The following is a 23,547-nucleotide window of genomic DNA, read 5'->3' on the forward strand; positions in this document are numbered from 1 at the left end:
TCCGAATGAGCACGCAAATGTACTCTTGGCACACGATCGTACGGATCGTCGAATGTCCTTGCAAGATCTCAGTTTTACGACCCCAACGGATCTAAGCCAGCGAAGGAATGTCGTTCCAACTTTCGCCCATCTCGGCTGTCCGAACTACTCCGACCAATCCTTGTGGTCTAGCACTACAGTGACAAAAAGCACATCGCACAAGCTCGTTGACATCCATCTACCATCGTTAACTATGCAAACGATACCTGCGATTACCTTTCTGTCCTTAGTAATGGCTCGCTTTGCGCTCGTAAACGCACACGATAAATGTTCCCCTTGGGACACGCAAACGTCAAGGACTTCACGGTGTCGCCATGGTGCAACAATCGCACACACACACACTTCATCGTGCGTAACCTGTGTGTAAACATTACTGTTGCTGGGCTACAATTGCGCTTCTAACGCGTCTACTAACAATAGCAGGACAGTATGACCCTTTGCAGAAGGGATCAAGTTCATGACCATGGTAGCAGCGGAGAAAGATTTCCTACCGTACATGGCGAAGCTGAGTTTGACACAGACGTACATCATAAGAAAAAAATAATAATAGACCCATGGCACGGTGCCTGCTCGACCCTGTGCCGCTACATACTTTCGAATACAAACATCTGGCGCTCATCAAGCGTAGGATGTGATTCGCATAACGCGCACCGTTTTCTATGCTGTGCTGGAAACATGGCTCCAGAAATAGCTCATTGCTTGCCGTCGACAGCAAACGGGGTGTCTGTAATTCGGTTCTCCATTGTCTACGGGTCCGACCACTTATTCCGGACACGTAGCGCCCGTAGCCAGGGCAGGGCCAATCCAAAACGCTGAAGGATGTGTGTCTTAGTGAAATGTGTGTACCGTCCGTAGCGCCAATCGCCAGCAGCCCTCGACCATGGTTCCGTTTTCGTCTGCAAAGGGAACGCGGTAATGATGGACCAGAGTGGAGTGTGTAGAGGCTTTGAAATTTGATTGGAACGTAACATCATTGCCATAATGTATGATGATGATGATCGTGTGATGGGCAGCGATTACAGTTCCCGAACTCACAACACATTGAGTGTTTTGGTGTCTTTTTTGGTAGGGTTGACAGTGACCTTCGTCGAGTGCGGTGTTGGGCAGTTATTAAAATAAATCCCTCGCACGAGTATTATCGTATTGGATAAAGGTCTTTGCTGTGTAATCAGTAACAACCTAAACCATAAAGTAAATATTTAAAAACGAAAGTTGAGCAATGCAACAATTGTGGCTCAAGGCGATATCAATGGCATTTGGAGTTAGAGCTCCTAGGACATAGGATAGAGGACAACTTCCAGGACATGACGTGGAAATTAAAGTTAAATTACGTCCCCCGTTTCCCCGTAGTAAGGACTGACTATCCAACTTACGTGGTACATCGGCAAGTCTAATAAGCTACTACAATGGCCGATGTGACCTAAGATGTCGTTAAGCCAAGAAGAAGAGATTGAATTGATTACTGCTTAACAGTCGATATTGCAATTTATTAATTGAGAACTCAGTTAAATTCAGCAGATATGTCGATTTTCTAAGCTTGTAAGGGCATCATTATAGAAAAAATACAAAAGGTTGATGAAAACGGCCTTCATGCTCTGTACTATAAGCATAAAGGCATTACGTAGTCACCACCCTCTAGATAAAGCGTCTTAGCGGACTGGAAATTAAGGGCTTTCACATTGAATTTACTTACCGGGGATGGTTGTGAGTTCCAAACTCTGTGCCAGCTTGGGACGTCCTGAGGCCGCTGAGCTATTTGATGTCCATGTTTGGGTTATTAGCAATCAAAATTCGTCAGAACTCAACAGGTTACTTTGTTATTGGTTGGTAGCAATACCTCACAAACTCTTCATAAACTCTTCATAATCCTTCACCAGCGGCGCGGCCCAGTGGTGTAGGCGACTGCGGCGCCGGTCTTAAAACGTCAGGACAGGGGTTCAAATCCCATTCGGACCGTACCCTGGTAGTGAGGTCTGACTAACCAACTACGTGGTATCAGCAGTCTAGTAAGCCATTTCGACGGCCGGCATCACCGGCAGAGGACGTTAAGCCAAGGAGAAGAAGAAGGAATTCTTCATAATCTGTCATAATCCTGGACATCCTCAATCGACCAGATATATGGATTGAAGTGGTGAGTTTTCTGCAAGCAATCTCAGCAATTGTGGTAAGAAATTCCCATGACTGAATTGAAACATATTTCTGTCTCGTTAAAAGCGATGACAAACGACCCCCGTTATATTATTCCACCATCCATCTTTCTTTGTAAACTTTGTTGAGTCGCCAGCTTGTTAAGCCGTCCCCATTACACGACATTACTTACAAAGATTGCATTCCTACAGAAGCATTCCACTCACGGAAACTCGGCCTACACCAGCAGCCAACGATGCCCATTTAAAATTACTTAAGTGTCGTCTCTATGCCGGAACCGGTGGTGATTCCCAGTTCTCCCCATAAAATACCAACCAAGCTAGTAGCTGGTAGCTGGTTCCTGGTGTGTGCCCCTGACAGTGTGTATGTGTGCTGCGAGTAAAGGAAAACCATTCATGATGCACTGCGTCAATCGTATCTCTGGGTATCTCAAACTTGGTGTCATACTGTTTACGTTGCACTTAACACCTTTCGGCCAATGATGGATCTGATGCTCGACCCGAAGCACTGCGTTTCCCTACGTTAGTAGCACTTGCCCACTGATCCGAACCTGAACCTTCTACGTCAAACATTCTCGTGATGGTGGAGTGTGCTAACACACAGATACACAGCCATCCGAAGGTGTAACTTTGAATGCCGAAAGGCTGTACGGATCAATTCCGCAATCGTAAGCGTGCAAGGGTCGCGTAAGGTTTGCACGGTTTGTGAGTAAAGTGTCGCCAGGTAACCTGTTATTATTTCGATTATTTATCCATCATACGGATGAGTGGATGTACTCGGAACTTGTGAAGGATAAGACTAATGTAAAGCGTGGAATTCCCCCATCGCACTCCAGCATTGGAACTTCATAGAGTCCTAGTTTTACTATTGTTTCACTACGGCTTTCCGCGCTGGGAGTTGGGAGTTGGGAATTTTTGTTCAAATACCTTTTGACATCACTAGGAAAGATGATGTTAGAGTCAACAAGTACAGCCATTTCATTCACTATAACGAGCTGTCCGTGTGCGGGGGATCAAAACATCAAGGCTTACCGTTCACGTGTGCGCTAACATTTGCATCATCGTATTGGTACGATATGTTTTAAACTAATCTTATTCGAGCGGAAACCCGTGCCGGTGGTGCATTTTTCGAGTGGCCGATTTGTGACCCTTGACCAACAACCTCATCACATGCACCAGCTTCTTGCATCCAATGTCGCCCTGTTGCATAGTTACATTGCCAGTACAAGTGGTGCGTTGTGCATCGATTTAGATCCAATTAGATCATTACTGGATAATAGCGTACTGTCTGAGCACTGTTATCAAGATCACACTACTTCCGGTGCAAGTGGACAAGAGGGAAAAAAATCTACCACCCCCATCAACCTCTGGACCTGTTCGTACCAACAGGACCAGATACGAACGAGAACTGTGAATGAATTGATTGAAACCGGTTCGGATAGGCAAAATACTGACCATCGCTCGAAAACCTTCAATCTATTGGCACGTTTCACTCGGTTCTGATGAGGTGAAGCGGCATAGCCGCCCGCCCCTGACGTTTGATCCGTTTGGGGCGGTTGCGAAGCAGATGAAGGATCTCGCAAACCGAAAAGAAGTCTACGAAAATTGCACAGTACAGCACAAGGCACAGCAATGCGTCGACCGGTTTTCCGCAATTTGCCAGAGACACGTGAATCATGGAAGGAACTTGCTTGAGAAAATCAAATCGAAGCTAAAGGTGTAACTAACTACTTGCCACCGCAAAACCTATCATGCTATTTGATTGACACGATCGTAATTAAACAAACGTGATGGAAATGGTGTGTTTGTGTTAAACGCACTATTTACAGTAGTGGGCAACAAAAATGAATTGTCAGCTAAAGATAGTGATACAAGCGGGAGCATTCTTGATCAAGTGGAAATGTCCAACAAATGATGATAAATTGAGTTTAACGATTGGCAGGGTTTTGCGGCATAAATTAGAAAAGTATAAATAAATGCTGCATAATTTTGTCACCAATTATGCCACCATTTCAAAATATTGGTGCCTACTTAAAATCACATCAGATCGTCTTGGTCTTGGCAGGTCTCGATCAGCAAAAGGAGTCCTCGGTAACACGATAACAACACTCCATCTCAGCCTGGGCCTGTCACAACTGTTTGTTTAATTTGTTCCAAAATCTTTTGTGTCTAATTCATAGAACAAATTTTATTGATTAGCTCATAGAAGTCGTGATGAGCTCCACTGTCCTTGAACACAACGAGTAAGAGAGGATTCGTCAGTTTTGGACTAAAACAACGAAGTATGCGAGTACTGAGACTACGAGTGCTCTATAATCTAGTTCAAATAATGTAACAGAATCAGGTTCTAGCTGAAAATTTCCACTCCATCCTGGACCGCCGCATCGAAAACTAGCAAGAACTTTACCATTTCATCCTGAAAACCCCTGCATTTTCACTTCGATCCTGATATTAGTCTACTCCCGTCTGTCGCGCGCAACAAATTAGTTAATGGATTGCGTGTTTGATTAAAAAAAATATCCATTTGGACGGAGGTTTTGATAATTCATTAGTCGTAAAAACACTGTGCAGCGATATTCAACATATCGATACACGGCCCCAGCCGATGCGCTGTCAGTATCTGCGCGTTTTCGTAGCCGAAACACTGATATACTCGCCAACACGCACCACCCTCGGCCGAAATCGAAGGTGTCAGCCGAGAAGAAGTCTCTGCACAGCCTCTTGCGCCACACATCAGTTGCTGGTTGTGGTTGTGGAAAAGCGTCTTTTTCACTGCTCCGAAGGCAAGCCATATTCACGCACGCACCACCCTGATCGGTCGTCGGATCACCGCTGCAAAAGACAGAGAGGGAAAGCAGCTAGTTGCTCTTCCCACCCCACCGTACCAGAGCCAGACAGGTTCACGCGGGCTGCGAGAGCGAGTAGACAAGAGAACGGGGTAATTACCCGTCCCGCCCGACCCGGGGCCGTTGGTTGACCGTGCGGATGATGGTCTCGCGGACGAGTCTCGAGAGTCAGTTTACTGTTGGCCGTTCGTGCTCGTGGTTGTGTTTCGCGTTGCGTGTTGGGTTACGGTTGTCTGTGGTTCTTTTTTTTGCACATAACGAAACAAGAGTGCAAGAGTGTAACAGGTACCCAGTGGCAGCAGTAGAAGTAGTTTAATCATAACGCCTTTTTGGTGTGTGCCTTAGTGATTGGTGAAGTGAAGATATCATTCTTCAGTGTGCTTAGGTGAATTTGGCTACTGAAGACAATCTTCAAAACGTCCACCGAGCGTCGCCTTTGCTGACAAGGCAGGAAGAAAAGCATCACAAACCAGCACAGTAAATAGATTTGAGTGAAGTGCGCCGTGCCAGAAGTGTGTGGAAAGGAAAACTTGCCTGCATTAGCGTTTTTTTTCAGTTTTGTGTGTCCCAACCTCCACACACCCAAACGTGGGGCGTGATAACTTTATAAGGAATGAAAAAAAAAAAAACACTGTGCAAATGAGTGCAAATATGTGCGCCAAACCAATCTGTTTCCAGCTGGTGGCGCGGTGGCCAACCTCGTTGCGTTTGGATACGAAAAGTGAAAAACCTACCCGTAATGGTGCAGTAAAGAGTGTTCAAAGCGAATCCGGGTACGGGAAATGGAAAAGAAGAACCTCTTGCAAGATAGGCCCCCTCCGCCCCCCCCCCCCCTCCCACCCTACGAAAAGGATGATGTGTTTGAAGAAGAGGCCCCGTAGAGTGCCGGATGGGAAAGAAAATTGTCATTACGCAATGTGTGGCCATGCGTCCGCGGGAAGGGAGGGTACGTTTGGCTAGAAGACAAGAAGTGGAAAAATATGACGAACAAGTTGAGGACGGCGGTGGTGTTCGGAAGGGTATCGAAGGTGGCAAAAGGGAGCGCACAATATGGAGGAAACCTGTCTGGAGTTGAAAAGAAACGCGTGGCGTGGCTTCAACGTTCAATGGAAAGGAAAAGTTGTGTGAATGAATTTTCATTTTTGGTTACGACAAGCCGGAGCGATATGGAAGGGAAAATCGAAAGAAGATAATGGAAAATTGACTGCAATCGACAACGGGCGGAGCCGCCGATGCTCTCTATCGCGAAAACGATGCTGCAAGATTGCAGCGAGACTAAGCAATTGGTGCTGTGCATTGCTTCATGAAGGGCTTAACGTGGCGTACGCTTGTTATATTATTAAATTTCTAATTCAAAATTTTATCAACATCATACTCACACGTCATGATTCAATGCGATGGATGTGTACATATTTTTGAGATTTTGCAGCTGTTCCTCGGAGGCTATTTTATTTGAGAATTAATCATGCAAACAATCCCTGCTTGTGGCAATGATGTATTCAATATTGCGAAATGAGCATTGCGTCGCGGTTTTGCCAGCTTAAGCAATCTTTGATGCGCGAAAGACCTTAGATGAATTATGGCATTTGAACTGAACAAAGAAAACCGTTCAAACCGTACTAACTATCAAAGCTTGCATGCATTGTAAAGCTATTCCAGCCATTCCCTTCCTTCTAACGACATATGGTAGCCTTCATAGATCATTATGTATCGAATTCTAGTCAACCAATCCAACCGACCCGTAAGTTACAGGTGCCCTTTGGTCGCCGCGCACATGCTCAACTGCAAAGAATTGCTTGCACTTTTCCTTTCTTCTCTATGCAACTTGAACGTTGGTGAGAGAGGGGCGTGGAGAATGGCTACAAATTCCCCTTAAGCAATGCGCAGGTAAGCCTGTACTTCAGAAATTCAGTGAGGATGTGTTGCAACATGCATCATGCGCGAGGATAATGTAACCGGTTTAAAGAAACGCCAGATTGAACTGTTTGTGCACACTGCGTTGCTTGCTCTATCAATGGTTGAGGGTTGGATTTGTGGTGCAATTAAGCTATCGATTGCACCAAGCTACCAAGAATTCGTTACGATACGGCACACCAAACGACCTCCAAGCTAAATTATAATGCACAAGAAGTTCTGCTACTGTTGCTGCTGCTGGCGGTTGCTGATCAGGGCACGTGAAGGAAGGCGACGCAAGTAGGTCACAATCCTTCCGCCAGTGCTAAGATAGGGCGTTTGATTGAACAGTCCAACGCTGCCCTTTGATTATTGCTCGCGGTGTACACGGCTCAAACGATGTTCGTTCAGAACATTGTTTATTGGCGAAGGACGCACTGAACTGAACTATGGCCTAGTGTATTTCCACAGGAATTGTTACATAAGGTCAGTGAGTCATCGGAATGTTGCAGTGTAAGGCACAATATCCTAACGCTATGGTGACGTATATCCGTTAAAGCCTATCTCTCCATTTGCCGAGCAGCGTGCGGAATTCGTTCACCTTGATTCATTGTCGGCTGAATGAAGATGGTTTTGATACATCCTTGACTTGAGCTCGATTTCTCTTGGGAATTTTACTCCTCATCTCCTAAACTCGCTGGATTGAGTTTGGGATGAGAAAACTCGTTCTTGTTTTCGTCAGTGACGACCGCTTGCTAGGAGACGCGGTAGCGGTAGTCAATGCCAACCGGACATCGAATCGAGCCTCGCAGCCTTCTAAAAACATAGTTAAACTTCGGTTCGGAGCAAGCCTAACGCTGTAATACATTCGTTTGCCTCCGCCGAGCTTCTTCAGGCTTTTTGGTGATTGGAGTATTAATTCGGAGTGTTTCAAATTTTCTAATAATTGTGTAAGGATTCCTTCAACAACACCCGTTCTGGGAGGGTTGGAGGCTTGGAGTTCGGTTGGTGTGCAATTTGCAATTTACCGTTAGCTAGCGATCAATTGAGATCGTACGATCGTTGCTTTTTTTTTTTTCGTGTTCGATTCTTTGTTTGTGCCGTTGTGCGACAAGTGCATCCAACGTTGCGTGTTGGCCTGTCCCTTACAACTTGAAGGTAATTTACTTTCAACCCCAACTCACCACTGCCTGGGTGCTTGCTGTTCTGGCTGCCGGTGGTGGGGTTGACAAGGAAAAAAAAAGTGAACCAAAGAACAAGAAGCCGAGAAGGAGGCCAGCGGTGCGAGCTCCACGCTATTTGGGGCTTGCGGCCGTATCATGCCAGAAATCGAAAGTTATACTTCGCGGGTGTGCAACACAACACAAGCTCTGTTGGAGTTGAGAGCCAGCTTGAAGCTGAAGACTCGAGTAAGCAAAAAAGGCCTTCACGGTTGGGTTTGCTTGGATTTCTCACACCGGCTTGTGGCCGCTAAGCTGCCGTATAGCAACGGACGTCGTTTTACACCCGTCAATGGTTCGCACACACGCACGCACACGGCGGCAGGTTAAGCTGGCAGGCCGGGCCAAACCAGTTGCCGAGGTTCGGATCCAAGATTGCAGATCTGACGTGCAATGCGGTTGTGTTGCAGAAATAACACCAACCCACGTGTGTACACACATACTTGGAAAAGGCTTTTCTTTGGCTCGGGAGGAAAGTGCGAGCAGTTTGTACTACTGCTATGTTTGCATGTGTGTGTATGTGTGTGGCATATGCGTGTGTACAAAACCAAATCGACGAGCGTGTGTGCAAAAATGGCAGAATTAGATAAGTACGATTTCAAATCGAATTGAATAATCGCATACCACCCTGGTTGGATGCCTTTGCCGTCACCTTCTCTCGATCTCTCTCTCTCTCTCTTTCTCTTACACTCTTTGCTGTGGTTGTGCGTTTCATTGCGAGTGTTCGAAACATATCGTGCATAATAATAATAATTGCACACACCACACACAACGAATATGTGCGCAACTACGCCACTGTGGCGCACTTGGTGGAGTGTGTGACACATAGTGAGGTTTTCCCAGGTGTCGCATTCCACCAATAGGCTGAAGTTCACCTCACACCGTAAGCTGGAGGCTGCTCGATTGGGGACACTGCAATACATGATGCACCAGGATAGATTTTGCATAATCGTTCCCGACCCTAGCTGGAATGTAGGACACCGCTTGGATAACCAGAACCCATCGCCGTAGGGTGGATGGGTTTCTCTTCTACCAAAGCTTGGACAGCTTTAGTACATTGTCCGGTTTGGAAACAGACTCGGCAAATTGTGCCTGCAATTAGTGGGTCAGCTGTTCGCTGGCCTACTGACGAATATTTTGCAGTTTTTTTTTTTTGATTGCTTGCCCCTGCCTCCACGACGACCATATGATATCCGCCACGGAACTGCTGACCATTGCACAACTCTAGCTTACTCACTGGGTACGATGCCTACCCGTTAAAACCTTGCGAGCGCAGGGCCCGCAGGCAGTGTTTTACTGTGGATGTGTTGTTGTTTTCCTACTCCTAGAGGCTTTTTTGTCGTAGCTGCTGGCCGGGTATGACTACTTATTGTCTACAAACGACTTTCATCGCTGGTGCCAGCTTCCTCGCACACATATGGCCAACAACGCCAACAACACTCCACCGAAGTTTGGCCTCGAAACTCGATGCCTCGATGAGATGAAATTGTGAGACTGGACGGGCTGGACGGGAAATTGGTGGGAAAACCCCATCGCGTGTGTATCGAGCGAGTAATTGCGCTGCGCTGATGCAAGTCCGATAGAATAGCGATTTGTTCTTAGATTACTGGGACAGGACGGTAGGAATAAAAGTCCTCACACGAAACGAGCTGCTGCTTGGCAATAATGGATAGGCTTCCGGTTAGTAATCACTGCGTAACGTATCATTGTTATCCGTACTGGGAAAGTGTGGAAAAAATGCTCCAGAATCACGTGCAGGTGGCTTTAGAATTAACAGTAATTTCCAGTGTGAATATTTTCCCCGTACTAGCAACGTGCGTAGATGCTAGCTAAGGAAGTTATTAGGAAGCAAAGAAGCTGAATTCATTAGCAGCAGAGTTCTTAAAACAAATATAATCCACCGCGAGTTTGTGCGTTATCTATCTACAAAGGAACACGCTGATTGGAAAGGTTGGATCATTATATTCATTAGTCAGCTTGCCATATTAGGAATGCAAATTCTTTCCTGATTTTAATGATTGAAATATGCATCGGCAAACAGGCTCTCAGGCGTGCTGAAATTTTTGCGAAATGTATTTCCGTGTGCCTTCCTACCGCGTGCTGGAAGAAGCATCACAAAGGAAGAGGTGACAAATTTTGGCATCAACAGTTCACAAGTATGCTAACATCGGAGGATGGTTCTTCGGTTATAGTTTCCGTGTGCGTTCAAGTCCCGCTTTTTGTTGTAGGAAACAAAACTGAGCGCGGGCGCGTATGTGAAAGGTGTTCGATTTCGGCTCCAGCCCCCCGTCAACGGTTTCAGATGCTGATGCTACATAAATCTTGTCATTCCAATTTTAACGACTTATGTGCCGACCGAAAATCTTGGAATCCTGTTTTACTATTGCCAACTGTCGCTTGTTGTTAAGCGGTAAGGAAGTGCGTGAAGGTTCGCCTTTTTATCTGCGACGTGACAAACTCCGTCCATCGCGATCGGATTTGGCGTGAAACAGGTTTCCTGTGCGCATCCGGCATACATTCGAATGATATCACATTTGGGGGAAGATAGCGAAAAAAAAAGGCCTACAATTTGCATAAACCTTGCGAGACTCCATCGATATCGGCAGATGGAACAGTGGGTAAGGAATACATTTGGCAGATATCGTGTTACCAACTTGTAGAGAGCTTTGCATGTAAATCGGGTTTATTGGTGCAATTTTGTACATTTGCCAATACGCACCTCGATGTACCTCATTTTCTTCGTTCACTTAGTGTTCAAATACGTACGGAGCGTTGTAAAAGAAATACCCACCAAACAAGGCCTCAATTTCTGTTTGCTGAGAGCTTTTGGCAGCGGACGTTTTGAGAAAACTCATCAGTGAGATGAGATGAATTAAACAACAAAATAGCGAACAAAAACAACAACAAAAAGCAATCTTTCAAAACAAAATGTTGCAATCTCATCTTCTCCGCACAGCACACACGATCACGGTAGCTGGCGATCGCGACGCTGTAGATGCACAATAATGGTTGACGTCTGAGTCTCCCTCCTATTTTTCACATTTGTAGAAAAAAGAAAACCTTCAATGCAAGAACTTTGCCGAACACCCGTTTTGTTTGTACGTGTTTGTGTGCTCAAAAGTATGTATCTATTTACTCAACTCTCTTCTCACGAAAACACAACCCCCGGACCAGCGCCACCACTGGTTGGGTTCTTGGTGTCGGTTCTTGGTGTTTGGCAAGAACTGCTTGTTGGTTAATTTGCTTTTCGCGCGGGGTTTCTTTTCCCTGTTACCACAAGAGCCACACAAAGTGCCATGAACCGGACCCAGCAGCGGAATGGGCGAGCGAAAAAATTGTGGGCCAAAAATTAACCTCACAAACCACGCTAGCAGTGGTTCGCTACCACCGTGCAGAGTGTATTGCCATTAGTAAGCCAGTTATACAAGAAGTCCTTCGTGCGATTCGTTGTGTTGTGTTGCTGATTTGTGTGTGTGTGTGTGCGTACGTGAAGCATGATTGCTTGTTCTCCTTCTTTGGAGTACTCGCACCGGAGTGGCGAGCCTCACATGCACATGTCCTCTTCAGGGTGCCCACCTTCACAGGGTTTTCGCTCGAAACCAGTCGAACTGGGTACGTTGCTTAATTCTGGCTGTAAGAGCGCGATCATGGCGTGTTCAGACGGCGTGCAGCTGGGGATGCAAAATGTCGAAATCGATGTTTGTGCCCAACGTAAAGGCATTAGCGGAATGCAGCGAATTTAGCGCTACCGCGAGAGACGCGCTAAACCCTCACTCTGTTGGGCGCGATAGCATGTCGTAACGTTTGAGCTAGGAAAGATCGTTTACGGTTTACTACGGACTGGCTGTTGTTGTTCGCTGTTCTCGGTTATGTTTACCGCATTGCTTTGCCAACAGTTCATTGGCAGATTAGATTTGCATGTACTACTCGGAAGCAAACCGCAGACAGCACTGCCACTGGGGAATCGATCCGCAAGCGCTGGGAAAAATATGCACTCGATCCATAATTGCAAGATGTGGGCGAGAAAATGCGGAATTCGATCTCAGAACAGAGTTTCGGGCAGCATCCGCATCACCGCGTTCCGAGATGATTTACTCGCTTTCTTACCACTACCGGTTTGTGATTGCAATCTCCGCCACATTTACCTTCCAGTTTCGTTCTCTCGCGCTCATCTTGATCGTTTTGCTTTGTCTTCTTCAACGTCATCATCGTCGTCGATAGTGATCGCGTGTCCCGATGGTGGGAGTGTACCACCCGGGAAGTGTTCCTTGTAAGCCAGCGTACGGATTTCAGTTCAGTTCAGCGATAGAACTCGATTCGGAAGTGTTCAACTCCAACAAGTGCAAACAAGTTTTCGCAAAAATACTGATATCCGTTTCTTTGCTGCAATTGACCGTGATTCTATTTCCAAATTTGTCTGTTGTAGTCATCGAGTTTACAAGTCTATCCTACTTTTTTTTTACTACAATCCATCCTTGTTTCGATTCCATCCTTTAAGTGTTTATGGTGAAATAGTGATAGTGAAATAGTACAAACAGCTGGAGCAGGAGTGGAACAGCTCCACTACAGTGAACATTGTCCGTGCCGGAAGCAGAACTGTTCCCTATCTGCCATTTAGGGCGTTGCCGACGAACGGCGACGGGAACAGGGCTTAACGGCTTCCGTGGCCAGTTGTTTTGAGTTTTGGTTGTAATCATCACAACGAAAGTTAGAAAACTCGGCATCCACGGCTAGCCGAGTGTACGGAGCAATACAGCGAGGAGACCTAATTATCTGCCACCGAACCAAACGGAAGTGTGCTCACAAACAACCAAAACTCACCGACTGTTACGACAACAGTATCCCCCACCCCCGCTTCGGCCCCTTCCAACGACAGACGCACAGAAATACATGATAAAATGTTGATAACGTAAGTAGGCCGGAAACAATCATAGGCTTATTGTTTTGCGAATACTGATCGACGATCACTGTCAAAACAGTGATCGTGGTTGTGTTTGTTTGTTTGTTGTTGGTGTTTTAATTGAAATTGCTGCAAAGCGATAAACGAAATGAGTGTGTGTGAGGCAATTGGTAAACTGTTTTCGGAAAACAAATGTTTGAAGGTTTCCCAAACATCAAAAGATCGATTTACACTGAACAAGATAATATTTGTTTCTCTTTTGTTTATGAAAATTTTATCAATTGTCTCATCAACTATTTTACTGTGATATTTTCCAGGTACTAAACTTGTATTATATTAAAGAATATTTTCAATGTCAGTATTATTAAAGATTTATATCAGACATTCCTCTTTTATCTGCAATAGAGTAAAATATCATTCAAAACTTTATAAGATCATAATTCATGATTCTGAACATCCTTGGCTTAACGAACTACTAAGTTACTCCGGCCATGGAATGGTTTATTATACTTATCGATAGCATATCGTGAATAGTTAGTCCTCACTACGGGAGAGTGGTCTGGCTGGGATATGAATGACTTCCCTGCCGCGTAAAGACCGGCGCTGCTGTCTATATGTATTATCAAGAATCTCATAGGCCTGATTGTGAAACCCAAACATCTTCTCAAACGTCACAAAACTGTCACTTTGGTATTATCACTTTCCGTTTGGCTATCCGTTTGGCTAAATCAGACGATTAAAAGTCGATGACAGATGTTTGTCGAACGGAAAGTCAAAAATTTGCATTGCCTGAACGGAAACGCGCTTATACCGAAAGTTTTCCGTCAGTCAGGTGCTACGGAAAGTCTAGTTTGCATTCATAGAAACCATGTTTAAGCGTAAATCTATAGAAAAGTGTATATATTTTACGTGTATTTGTTATGACAATAATTTTGAAGTCGTTTTAATGATATTATTTGGTGGTTTGCTGGAATTATTCTGAAGCAAGAACCACAAAAGTCCGTCACGAAAAAATGTCCACCGCAAAAAGTATATTATTAAAATAAATAATTCGATTGAAATCATCTGTGAATATATCTCTCTGCTCTATTTGCTCAGTTAGAGCAACCTGTTTCTGTATTAATGTATGCAAAAAGTCGACAAAAAATTCGTCGACTCTAAACGAGAGATCATAATACAAATTTGATTTCCATTTGGTTAGAGTCTCTCCGTCGGAAAGTTTTCCGTTTGGTTTTGACAATCAGGTCTTATAGCTCCCTAAAATCTCACTATAGGGACGGCCCAGTGATGTAGGCGACAGCAGCGCCAGATTTAACACGCCAGGACCTGAGTTCAAATCCCTTCCGGACCGTCTCCCAGTAGTGAGGCCTTGACTATCCAACTATGTGGTACATCGGCAAGTCTAGTTAGTAACCCATTCGAAGGCGTGATCTTAGAAGCTCGTTAAGCCTAGAAGAAGAAGATGCCAAGTCCTGGCCCAAGATCTAGATTTATTTAGCAAGTATTGTTATATTGTACCTCGTAAGTAGTTTACGCTGACTGGTGGATTTCTTGGTTTGACAGTCGTTAGTAGCAAAGCTACTAAGGCGAACTATGCAATCATTGAAAGAAAAAAAAATGTAAACTCATGAGATCTACTGAAGAAAATTCTACGGATTTTATGTCTCAGGAAAATAATTGTTGAAGACACATTCCCTTAACCACACGCCTGAAATTAATAACTCACCCATTGTAACGATAATAATCAACGATGTTCTACACAAACATCATTTGTTTTCTACGAAACATCAGTTATCATTTGCATGCTGTTTTGTTTTGGAAATAATTTTACGAACCGCATCAGTCGCGCCTCATTGCACATGCCATTGAAATTGCGGTAAGCATTGATTGATCGTACACGTTCGTGGCCTCCTGAAAAAGCTGCACACAGAAAGCAATTGTGTAATTGAGCCATCATCAACCATTCACTGCTGGCTAATGCGATCGTTTGCCGATGTTTTACAACGCATTGCTCATGACGATCGTTTCGCTGCACGGATGCTAAATAATGCTGTACCCCTCGGTGGGTCCACGATGTATCATTCCTCCATGGAGTTTGTAATTGTTTTGCTAATGTGTGTGTGTGTTTTTTTTTATTTCACTACGTTTTGCACCATCGTGTTAAAGTACCATCGAGCTTTTTCGCCTTTCTTTGCTTAATTGCGCCACGTTAAGAGCCACGATGTGGCGTGCCAAAGGGCACATCACACACAAAGCAAGGGTTTTTACGGCGGCTGCTGGATATGTTGTGGCGAGGCGCGCATAATTCGCGTGTGCCCATTGCACCACATGCCCGGCGGACTATGAAATTGTAAATCGCTTGTGAACACAACAATAAAAAGATCACAAGAAACATTCCGGCGGCGGCGGCACCGACAGCAGTACGGTCCAGCTGCGGTGGGTCAATAGCATGACAAAGAAAAAAAAACATGCAGTCGTCAAGCCCAAGTGATACCATCTCAAACAACGCACACCACAAAGCTTGGGTGATTTACAGTTCGTAAGCCGAAAAACAGATGGAGTTTTTATTTTTCCAAACGGCAAGGTTACAGTTTTTGTGGTGGAGAAGATTATTTTTATTTTATGAATTAAATCCTAAAACATACCATCTTCGATGGACACGCACAAAAAAAAACTGCGGAACACATGTTACGCGCTTTCTTGAAACTTAAATATCGTCGAGGATACCGGCAAACGCATTATCACGCAGCGGTCTGCATAAACAATCAAATAATCGTCGCGAGCCGTACAACAAACCGCTCACAAGCAAACCCCTCGAGATGGTGACAGCGACTGCAACGGTCGTAGCGACGACGAACCCACAGCAACAAGACATGCCAGCCGACGAAATGGCGTGCGATCGCGATGTTATACAACAAACAAGACGGCCTACATTTCCGAAGGTCAATTCAGTTTCATTCGAGTTGCACCCAACGTTGATGATTGTGTGCGAGTGTCCGTGCGTATATGTGTGTAGAAGTAAACATCGCTTTTTTATGCTGTTTAATCTCTACTCACACACTCACTCTCGTCGAGTCGCCATCACGCATCGGGTGGGGAGATGGCGAAAGAAAGCCTTGCTGATGCGTATGTCCGCCATTAGTACTCTCCAATAGATTTTGTAGTGTACATGAGTGTGCATGAGTGTGTGTGTGTGTGTAAGTGTGCGCGATCCAATTCGATCGATCGCTATTGCGTTTGCGTATGTGTGTGTACGTGTGCGTGAATACATTAATCCTCGCATTTTCATCGATTCTGTATTCAAAATTCGTACACCATTTGCGGTGCGCCTGGCCATCGATAAATAGGCATTGGAACGCTAAACCATACAACAAAGTTGGCAGCTTGATGTCTGCTGTCCGGGGCGAAATTTGCCTTGTTGGGCCACTTGCTTCAAGGCGACCAGCGCTGGGCGACGCTGTGTTGGTCATGTAATGACGGTACAGAGGTCGGTTCGATTAGAAACCGGTTAGAAGAGTATCGCCCAGCCGTAGAGCTTGTCGTGTGGATCGTGCAAAAGGTCGCCACCGTACCCGAATTCAGGGCGGCCGAGGAGTGAGGACGAAACGCAAATTTCAAACCCCTTCTCTTCCCTGCGTGGTGGCGTGTGGTCGAAGGAACGCATTAGTAGCGTCGGTGCTGTAATAAGGGTAAATAAATGTTTCAGATTTCCAGCGTCCACCGCACAACCACTCGGTGTATACTGACGGTAAAACCAATTGAGGATTGGCTTCGGTCATGACAGCAAAGTACGCACATCACGCCACTTAGTACTTTTTCTTGTTTGCTTCAGACTCTTTGCCTCTCTTTCTCTCCATCGCAATATCCCTGCCTCTCGCTCTTGCGCAATGCGCTTGACCACGGTGAGTGGGAGATGGCCACGCACTATAAGCGGCCATCTTCAAGGTTAGGCACCCGAGAGTGTGTTTAGGCCGTGAACGTTTTTCGTCGTCAAGCACTGCGATGATGTGCGTCGTGATGATGGATCGTTTTTTTTTCGGATGTGTGTTGTCAGTTAACCAGGTATGCTAAAACATCCTCCAAATGCAAAACATGACACGCTTAGAATACCAACATTGCACGTTAAGCCTTAATATTAGCACCGTTTTCAATTTTGTCTCTGCCATATACATAAATGTGTACTAATGGGATTCCGAAAGCAGGTGCCATCCTAATGATTATAGCTCCCGAAATCTATTCACCCAATTAGAGTCACTTGTCTACAGCACAGGAGACAAGGTGATCAGTCAGTCTGGACTGGAGGAACCCATGACAAAATGCAGTTAAAACTTCATTACAGTAAAGGCTGCTGCTGCCAACAAAAACCCAGGCAGACAAGAGGGCGGCATACATGTGTATGTATAAAGCAAAACTTGTCAACTTTTTATACGTTTCCTGCTTCACGGTCATCTTCTTAAATTGTCGAGACTTCCTCGTTCTAAACGCACCAGCACCTGCTTGATCGTACCACACCTGACGTAAGACAAGCGTCGTCGTCGTCTGCGTTGTCGTCATCTATTGTCGATGTGTTGTACCGTCTCTGTTAATTATATTTGCTTTCATTTTGGTTAGGAAAACATCCCCAATCCTGCCACTATTTATTAGGTACAATTTTTAATAAAATATTGCATTGGTTTCGAATAATCGCCAAATGGCAAACAACATAAATTCTCGCTACAGATTGACTTCCAATTCGAAACGAATCGTTCTGTTTTTTCTTCAACTTTGAAGTAAAGCAATTTATGAATAATGTTTTGAACATCTGTTTCCATGAACTATCGTTCAAACCCCAAGAAAAGCAGCCTCACTTCTTTGAAGTTTTGAGTAATTCTTACCCTGGTACGATTTCTCTATTACTTCCTTTGAAGTCTACATCAGCACTGATGATTCAACGTGCGGCCAACGGTCCGGTGTCCTTGAAGGTTCACTGCTGCGGCCGACCCCCTTGACTGCTCGTTTTCATCAACCCGTATCGACCCCAAATGCCGTTGGAAAATCATTCGGTGCGGTGCAACACTTGCCGGTCGTTCGGTAAACGCGTTTTTCGAAAGCTTCTGGCCTCGGATCTCTTAGCTCTTAGGGGTAAAATCTAGCTTCCATAAACGAAAGCTGCTGCAACCGATGCAGCCATTTGTGCCTGGATGATTGGTGAAGCACGCACTGTTCGAACGAGTTGGAAATGTTTGATCTTCACCTCTTTGCGCATCGATCGTTTTTCATTGATCGCAAGGCGGAAGTACCTATGATTGCGTTTATTTTGGATGGACGATGATCACCGCAGCATCGATCCTACCAGCAAACTAACATACGCACTCATACATACGAACGTGCATCGGTAAAAAGGGGATTGGCCTGTTTGATCATTGCGTGATAATGGCGGACGATTGCGCAGTCAACCGGCGGTGGCGATCGATTTCGAAAGATGTAGTGGCCGAACCGAAGGCTTACACAGGGAATTAGCATATCGTGACCTTCTCTCCCGGAAAGTCCAGTGTTGGTCTGCGGAAAGGAAATTTTTGACCGCACACGCATGACACACGCTGGTCTAGACGCTCGGCGCAACGAAATTGTGTCAAAATTGAAGATTCCATCCCGTAAATGAGGCCAATATCATATCGCTTGGTTGTGAATTAGAGCTTCTCTTTGGCATCAGGAAATTACGATGCTTTTGCACAAAAATGCTCGTATGATAAAATGAGTTTAACAACACGAATTGAAATAATTTTGGTTCGATGTTACTAATGACCGCTGCTGTCATGTTAGAGCAAGTGGCAATCATTTTAATCATCAAAAACTTCATTTCCTTTCACCATGAACTGGCTTAAAGGTGAAAAATAGAAAAACGACGATATCCTAGACCCAGATGCTGAGGTTGTCGGACAACGATCGTTAAAATTCTTATTCCGATGAAAGACCTGCGTCTATCAAAAGGATTAAGCCACTAAACGACGGCAACACTGCAGCTCACCAGCAGCCATCTTGCACGTGTGGCACTCTGTTGGTTGAGTTAGATCAAGGCTAAATGTGCAATTACAATTAGTGAGTGGATGTTTCGTATTTAACCGTCAGACCACCACTACCACTAGCCAATGTTTTCTGCAGTTTTCGTTCGCAATCTGTGATATGGTATGAAGTGTGCTGGAAAAAGAGGAAACGAAACGATGAGAGACCGTGCAGCTATGTAGTAGGTGATCTACATTTTGCTCATTACCTTTCCTTTACGTTTTTATTTTACTGGCCAAGCCACATCGAATGTGACTAGCGGAACAAACAAACCGTGCAGCACAATAGTCGAAACGCAACATACGCGTTTCGTATGCATTCTCTGCATTGTTTTATCTCTATTATTATGTGCAAAATTTCCCGAATAAAATGATTTAAAAATAATCACAAACTTTATTACTGATGTAAGTTTTTAATTCTCTTTTACTTTTTCACTCTACAGCGGCAGTGAGACCAGTGTGGCAACGATCGACGATGGAGGGACAATGTGGAGCAGACAGCAGAATGCCGTCTCCGTGCGGCATGCATTCAAATCGTACGGCACCAAGAAGAAACCAAACCAAGTTCTATCGAATCTTAACATGACAGTAGCCAAAGGAACTATGTAAGTATTCTTTTTTATCATTTTCTATTTATGTTTGCATTTGATTTGACATTTTATCAAGACATATTCTGATATTGGATTTGTTACAAACGGGAAATTTAGTATTTTTAGTCAATTTAATATAAGTGATACCAGAAAAACAATGTATATTAAATTATCAATTTCATCGTACAAGTAATTATTGTAGATTTTTTGTTCTATCCGAGAGTTGGCAGAGTGTCATAAATAGGCTTCAAACATTTAAAATATGCTTACTTTTAACGCAAATTAGTTTGTTCATCATGAAGTGCTAACATTGGAGAGAAAGTCAGGAAATTCAGGTAAAAATCTGGTTTCTTTGTTTATTCCATTAGGAAGGCCTTTATTGCTGGTTCTGGTCGTAAAATTTATTTTTTCTAAAAACCTTAAAAATGGCAGAAGGTCATTTCATCTTTTTTTAATATTTATGAGAACTGTGCTCCAACGAAAGCTATTCGGATTTCTGGTTTCCGTGGTTGAGAAGTAGGGAAAGAACCGAAATATCATGATAATGAATTGTTGGACGCTTTATTGGATGACAATTTCGACGAAAAACGATACAAGAATTTGTGAATCCGTGCAGAGTTACTGGATAACCAGTTTGCAAAAATCTTTTTTGAAAGCTTGGCAACGATCCGGAAATTTACAAAAACTCACGAGGAGAAGCTTTTGGATCACAAAAGTCAATATTTTTCTGCACAATCATAGAAGGATTTGTAAATATAACGGAATTTTAAATATAATTCGAATTCGAATTCGAATTAACATCCAAAGCAAGTTATAAGTTCTGGCCGTGACTATAGAAACATCGGCAACCATAGCAAATATTCGATGCTTCTTGCTTAGTATTTGTAGGAATCTGATTGACATTTTAGTGACCAGGAATACCAGGACCAGGAAAAAAAAACATTTTAATGTTAGAAAGATTTGATCTTCAAATGTTGACTTTCTTAACTTAATTTCACTCTTAGAAGGAATCCATTATGCCCTTCAGGCGAGTCCTCAAGACCCAGTTTCAAAGCTACGGATAACTGTTATGTTTTACCAATTTATCCTGCAGCTCATTCTTCTTCTTGGCTTAACGACCTTCTAAGGTCACGCCGGCCATCAAATGGCTTACTAGACTAGATGGGATGATGTTCAAACCCCGGTCCTGCCGTGTAAAGACCGGAGCCGCTGTCGCCTCCACCACTGGCCCGTCCTTTTTTCCAATCATAGCAAACAAATTTAATGGAAAAATAGCTACGAGTTCTTATTTAATTTCATTTCATGTATTTCATATGTTTGACCTTGGCTATACAAGTAGTCTAATATCTAATCTTAACCCTAATTTAAACCTAAACGGTACGCAGAATAAGTTACAGCATTAGAAAAAAAAGAAAACAGAAAATAGGGAAGTGAAGGAAACGTTAGGAAGTGGATAACAATCGGGAACGGAAAAAAGGTAGGGATATGTTGAAATCAAAGTGATGGGACGAAGAATTAAACATTTTGATGGCAATAAGGAGAGGATCTTTACGGCCCACCGCAGAGCGACGTAAGGCAATAAAAATGGGGGGGATCGAGATCAAGCAACCGGCATCTGTCCTCGTAACATGGCAAAGCAGAGGATCGATCGGCAAGAATTATCCGGAGAGCAAACCTGGTGAAGGACCTCTGCACCCGTTCTATTCGATCAATGTGGATTCTTGACGACGGGGGCCAGATAACCGAACCATACTCCAGCATTGATCTGACCAGCGAAAAGAACAAAGTCTTCAAACAACAAGCATTGGAGAAGTCACACGTTTCACCAATACACCAATAGTTCTCCTCGACTTGCTGACTATGGAGTCAATCTCTGGTGTGAGAAAGTGAGCCCCGTGTCAAGCAAGATGACTCCAAGTCCTTAATGACCGAAACACGCTCTACCAGAACCTGGTCAAGGGAATAAGGATGAACAAAAGGGGTGCGGGAACGGGTAAACGTAATAACATTACATTTTGTCGGACAGAGGGAAAGACGGTTGCGATGACACCAAGCAGAAAAACGGTCAAGGATAGAAAGAAAAACAACACAGTCAGGAGGAGAGGATATAGGATAGGAGATTTTTAAGTCGTCAGCAAAACAGAGGAAATTATCAGGTGGAAGGACAGTACTGACATCATGGATATGCAACACAAATGACAGTGGACTTAAGACACTTCCTTGACGTACGCCTGCACCTGAAGGAAAGGGAAAAGAAAAGGGACCAGGCAAGTAAGGAGGTATGGATGCCAAGACAGGATAATTTGGAAATGAGGAGTGAGTGGGGGATACGATCAAAGGCAGATTTGAAATCGGTGTAAACGACATCAACCTGAGAAACCGTATCCAGTTGAGACGAAAGGTAAGAGGTAAAACACATCAGGTTAGTGGAAGTTGATCTTTAAGGCATGAATCCATGTTGTTGAGGAATGATAGAAGAACGTGTAACATACAGAAGATAGAAATGGACGACTTATTGCCTTTTTTATGTATAGGAATAAACCAAGCAAATTTCCACAAGGAAGGAAAAGCGGACTTACACAAAGACAGGAGGACTTTTTTAGTACAGATGCAGGAATTCCGTTTGGACCAGGCCTGTAAGACATTTTAAGCGAGTTTAGGGCATTGAAGACGGATATATCAACGATGATGCTGGAGCAGTAACTCGGTTAGATGAGGAGGTTGAGGACAAATCGCCCAGAGGCCGAGGAATGATCTGATAAAATAAATCAGATCTGATCAAAAAATAGCAAACGAAAATCATGAGGTTTCTTCTTATATGTAGATCTATCATCCATTTTCATCTGTTAATTTGTTACGTCTTTCGCTTTGCGATGCGTACAGAATGATTCCAACTGAAGTTCTACCTGTACTGCATTACTTCAAGCTTTACGCTCTTTGATTAACCTTGGAGAAACCCATGACGGATCAGTTAATGTCAGAAATTGAAAGTACAACTTGCAAAATTTTAAGATGATTGCCAAATACTTTCAACGGTTTGGGGCGGGCACTTTTTTTTTAATTTTCACGTTTGCTTCGGTTCGCAGCAGACGCGCCTCGACGGGGAAATCAATTAAAACACTGTATTGATGTATCGTTTTGAATCATCTCAAAAGAGCGGCAGACCGACAACAAATGGTTGGATGGCAAGCCATTTTCGCCTGCCATTCCACTATCACGGAAGTAATTATGGAGTTGTGTTCATCTTTGCTAATCATCAACATTTCCAAAATCAGCTCGCTTGTAGTTAACGCTCACTGTACACGCGTCTGTGCACTTTGTGTTCCGGTTTTGCTGCACAATAGACACAAACACATACACAGTGTACATACTTTTACCAGCCAACAGTATCCGCATGGGGGTCTACAACGTCACTCTCAATTTATTGTGACCATCAACCATGGCGTGGCCAACAAAATGGTTTTGCTTTGAAAGAAACCTACTGCGAAGGTACTTTTCTTCCACATTGCTTACCTGCAGGTGAAGTTATCGGTGAGGGTCACACGAGAATCGACCTTTGCTTCGTCAGGGTGTGGTATGCTTTGCGGTGTGACTATATTTTAACCAAACCACCTTTCTCATCACAATCTGCCACAAATGAACCCTTTAGACCGAGGTCGAAAGTTTACTCTCAGTTCCGGTACGACGATGAACACATATCGGCAATCACATGCCACAACGATGATTTGCTGCTATACAATGTGGACTCACAATTGCGGTCCGTAACGGTTGCATGGTCAATGGACACAAAAGTAATTGGTGTAGTTACAACTATTGGACCACTATCTAATCCGCGCGGTAGAATAAAATGCTGTTGCTTTCACGTACACAA

The 23,547-nt window shown here is 44.1% G+C and overlaps 2 protein-coding genes across 3 annotated transcripts in view; one reads left to right on the forward strand and one right to left on the reverse strand.

Moving 5' to 3' along the window:
* LOC126557117 (ABC transporter G family member 23) overlaps positions 1 to 23,547 on the forward strand; it is a 41,978-nt gene that overhangs the window by 14,029 nt on the left and 4,402 nt on the right. The window contains exons 1-2 of one of the 2 annotated variants that reach the window (XM_050212782.1): positions 12,917 to 13,054; positions 19,530 to 19,691. In XM_050212782.1, coding sequence (XP_050068739.1) covers positions 13,044 to 13,054; positions 19,530 to 19,691 — 173 coding nt within the window. In that variant the 5' untranslated portion in view covers positions 12,917 to 13,043. Of the gene's footprint in view, positions 1 to 12,916; positions 13,055 to 19,529; positions 19,692 to 23,547 lie in introns of those variants that run through there. The other variant, XM_050212781.1, reaches the window with a different exon arrangement.
* The window catches only part of LOC126559524 (uncharacterized), a 174,982-nt gene continuing 168,595 nt past the window's right edge, over positions 17,161 to 23,547 (reverse strand). The window contains exon 4 of the mRNA XM_050215693.1: positions 17,161 to 17,173. The gene's annotated coding sequence lies outside the window, so the exon portion shown is untranslated. The remainder of the gene's footprint in view (positions 17,174 to 23,547) is intronic.

The sequence above is a fragment of the Anopheles maculipalpis genome, chromosome 2RL (assembly GCF_943734695.1).
Source record: "Anopheles maculipalpis chromosome 2RL, idAnoMacuDA_375_x, whole genome shotgun sequence".
In the NCBI taxonomy this organism is placed as follows: Eukaryota; Metazoa; Arthropoda; class Insecta; order Diptera; family Culicidae; genus Anopheles; species Anopheles maculipalpis.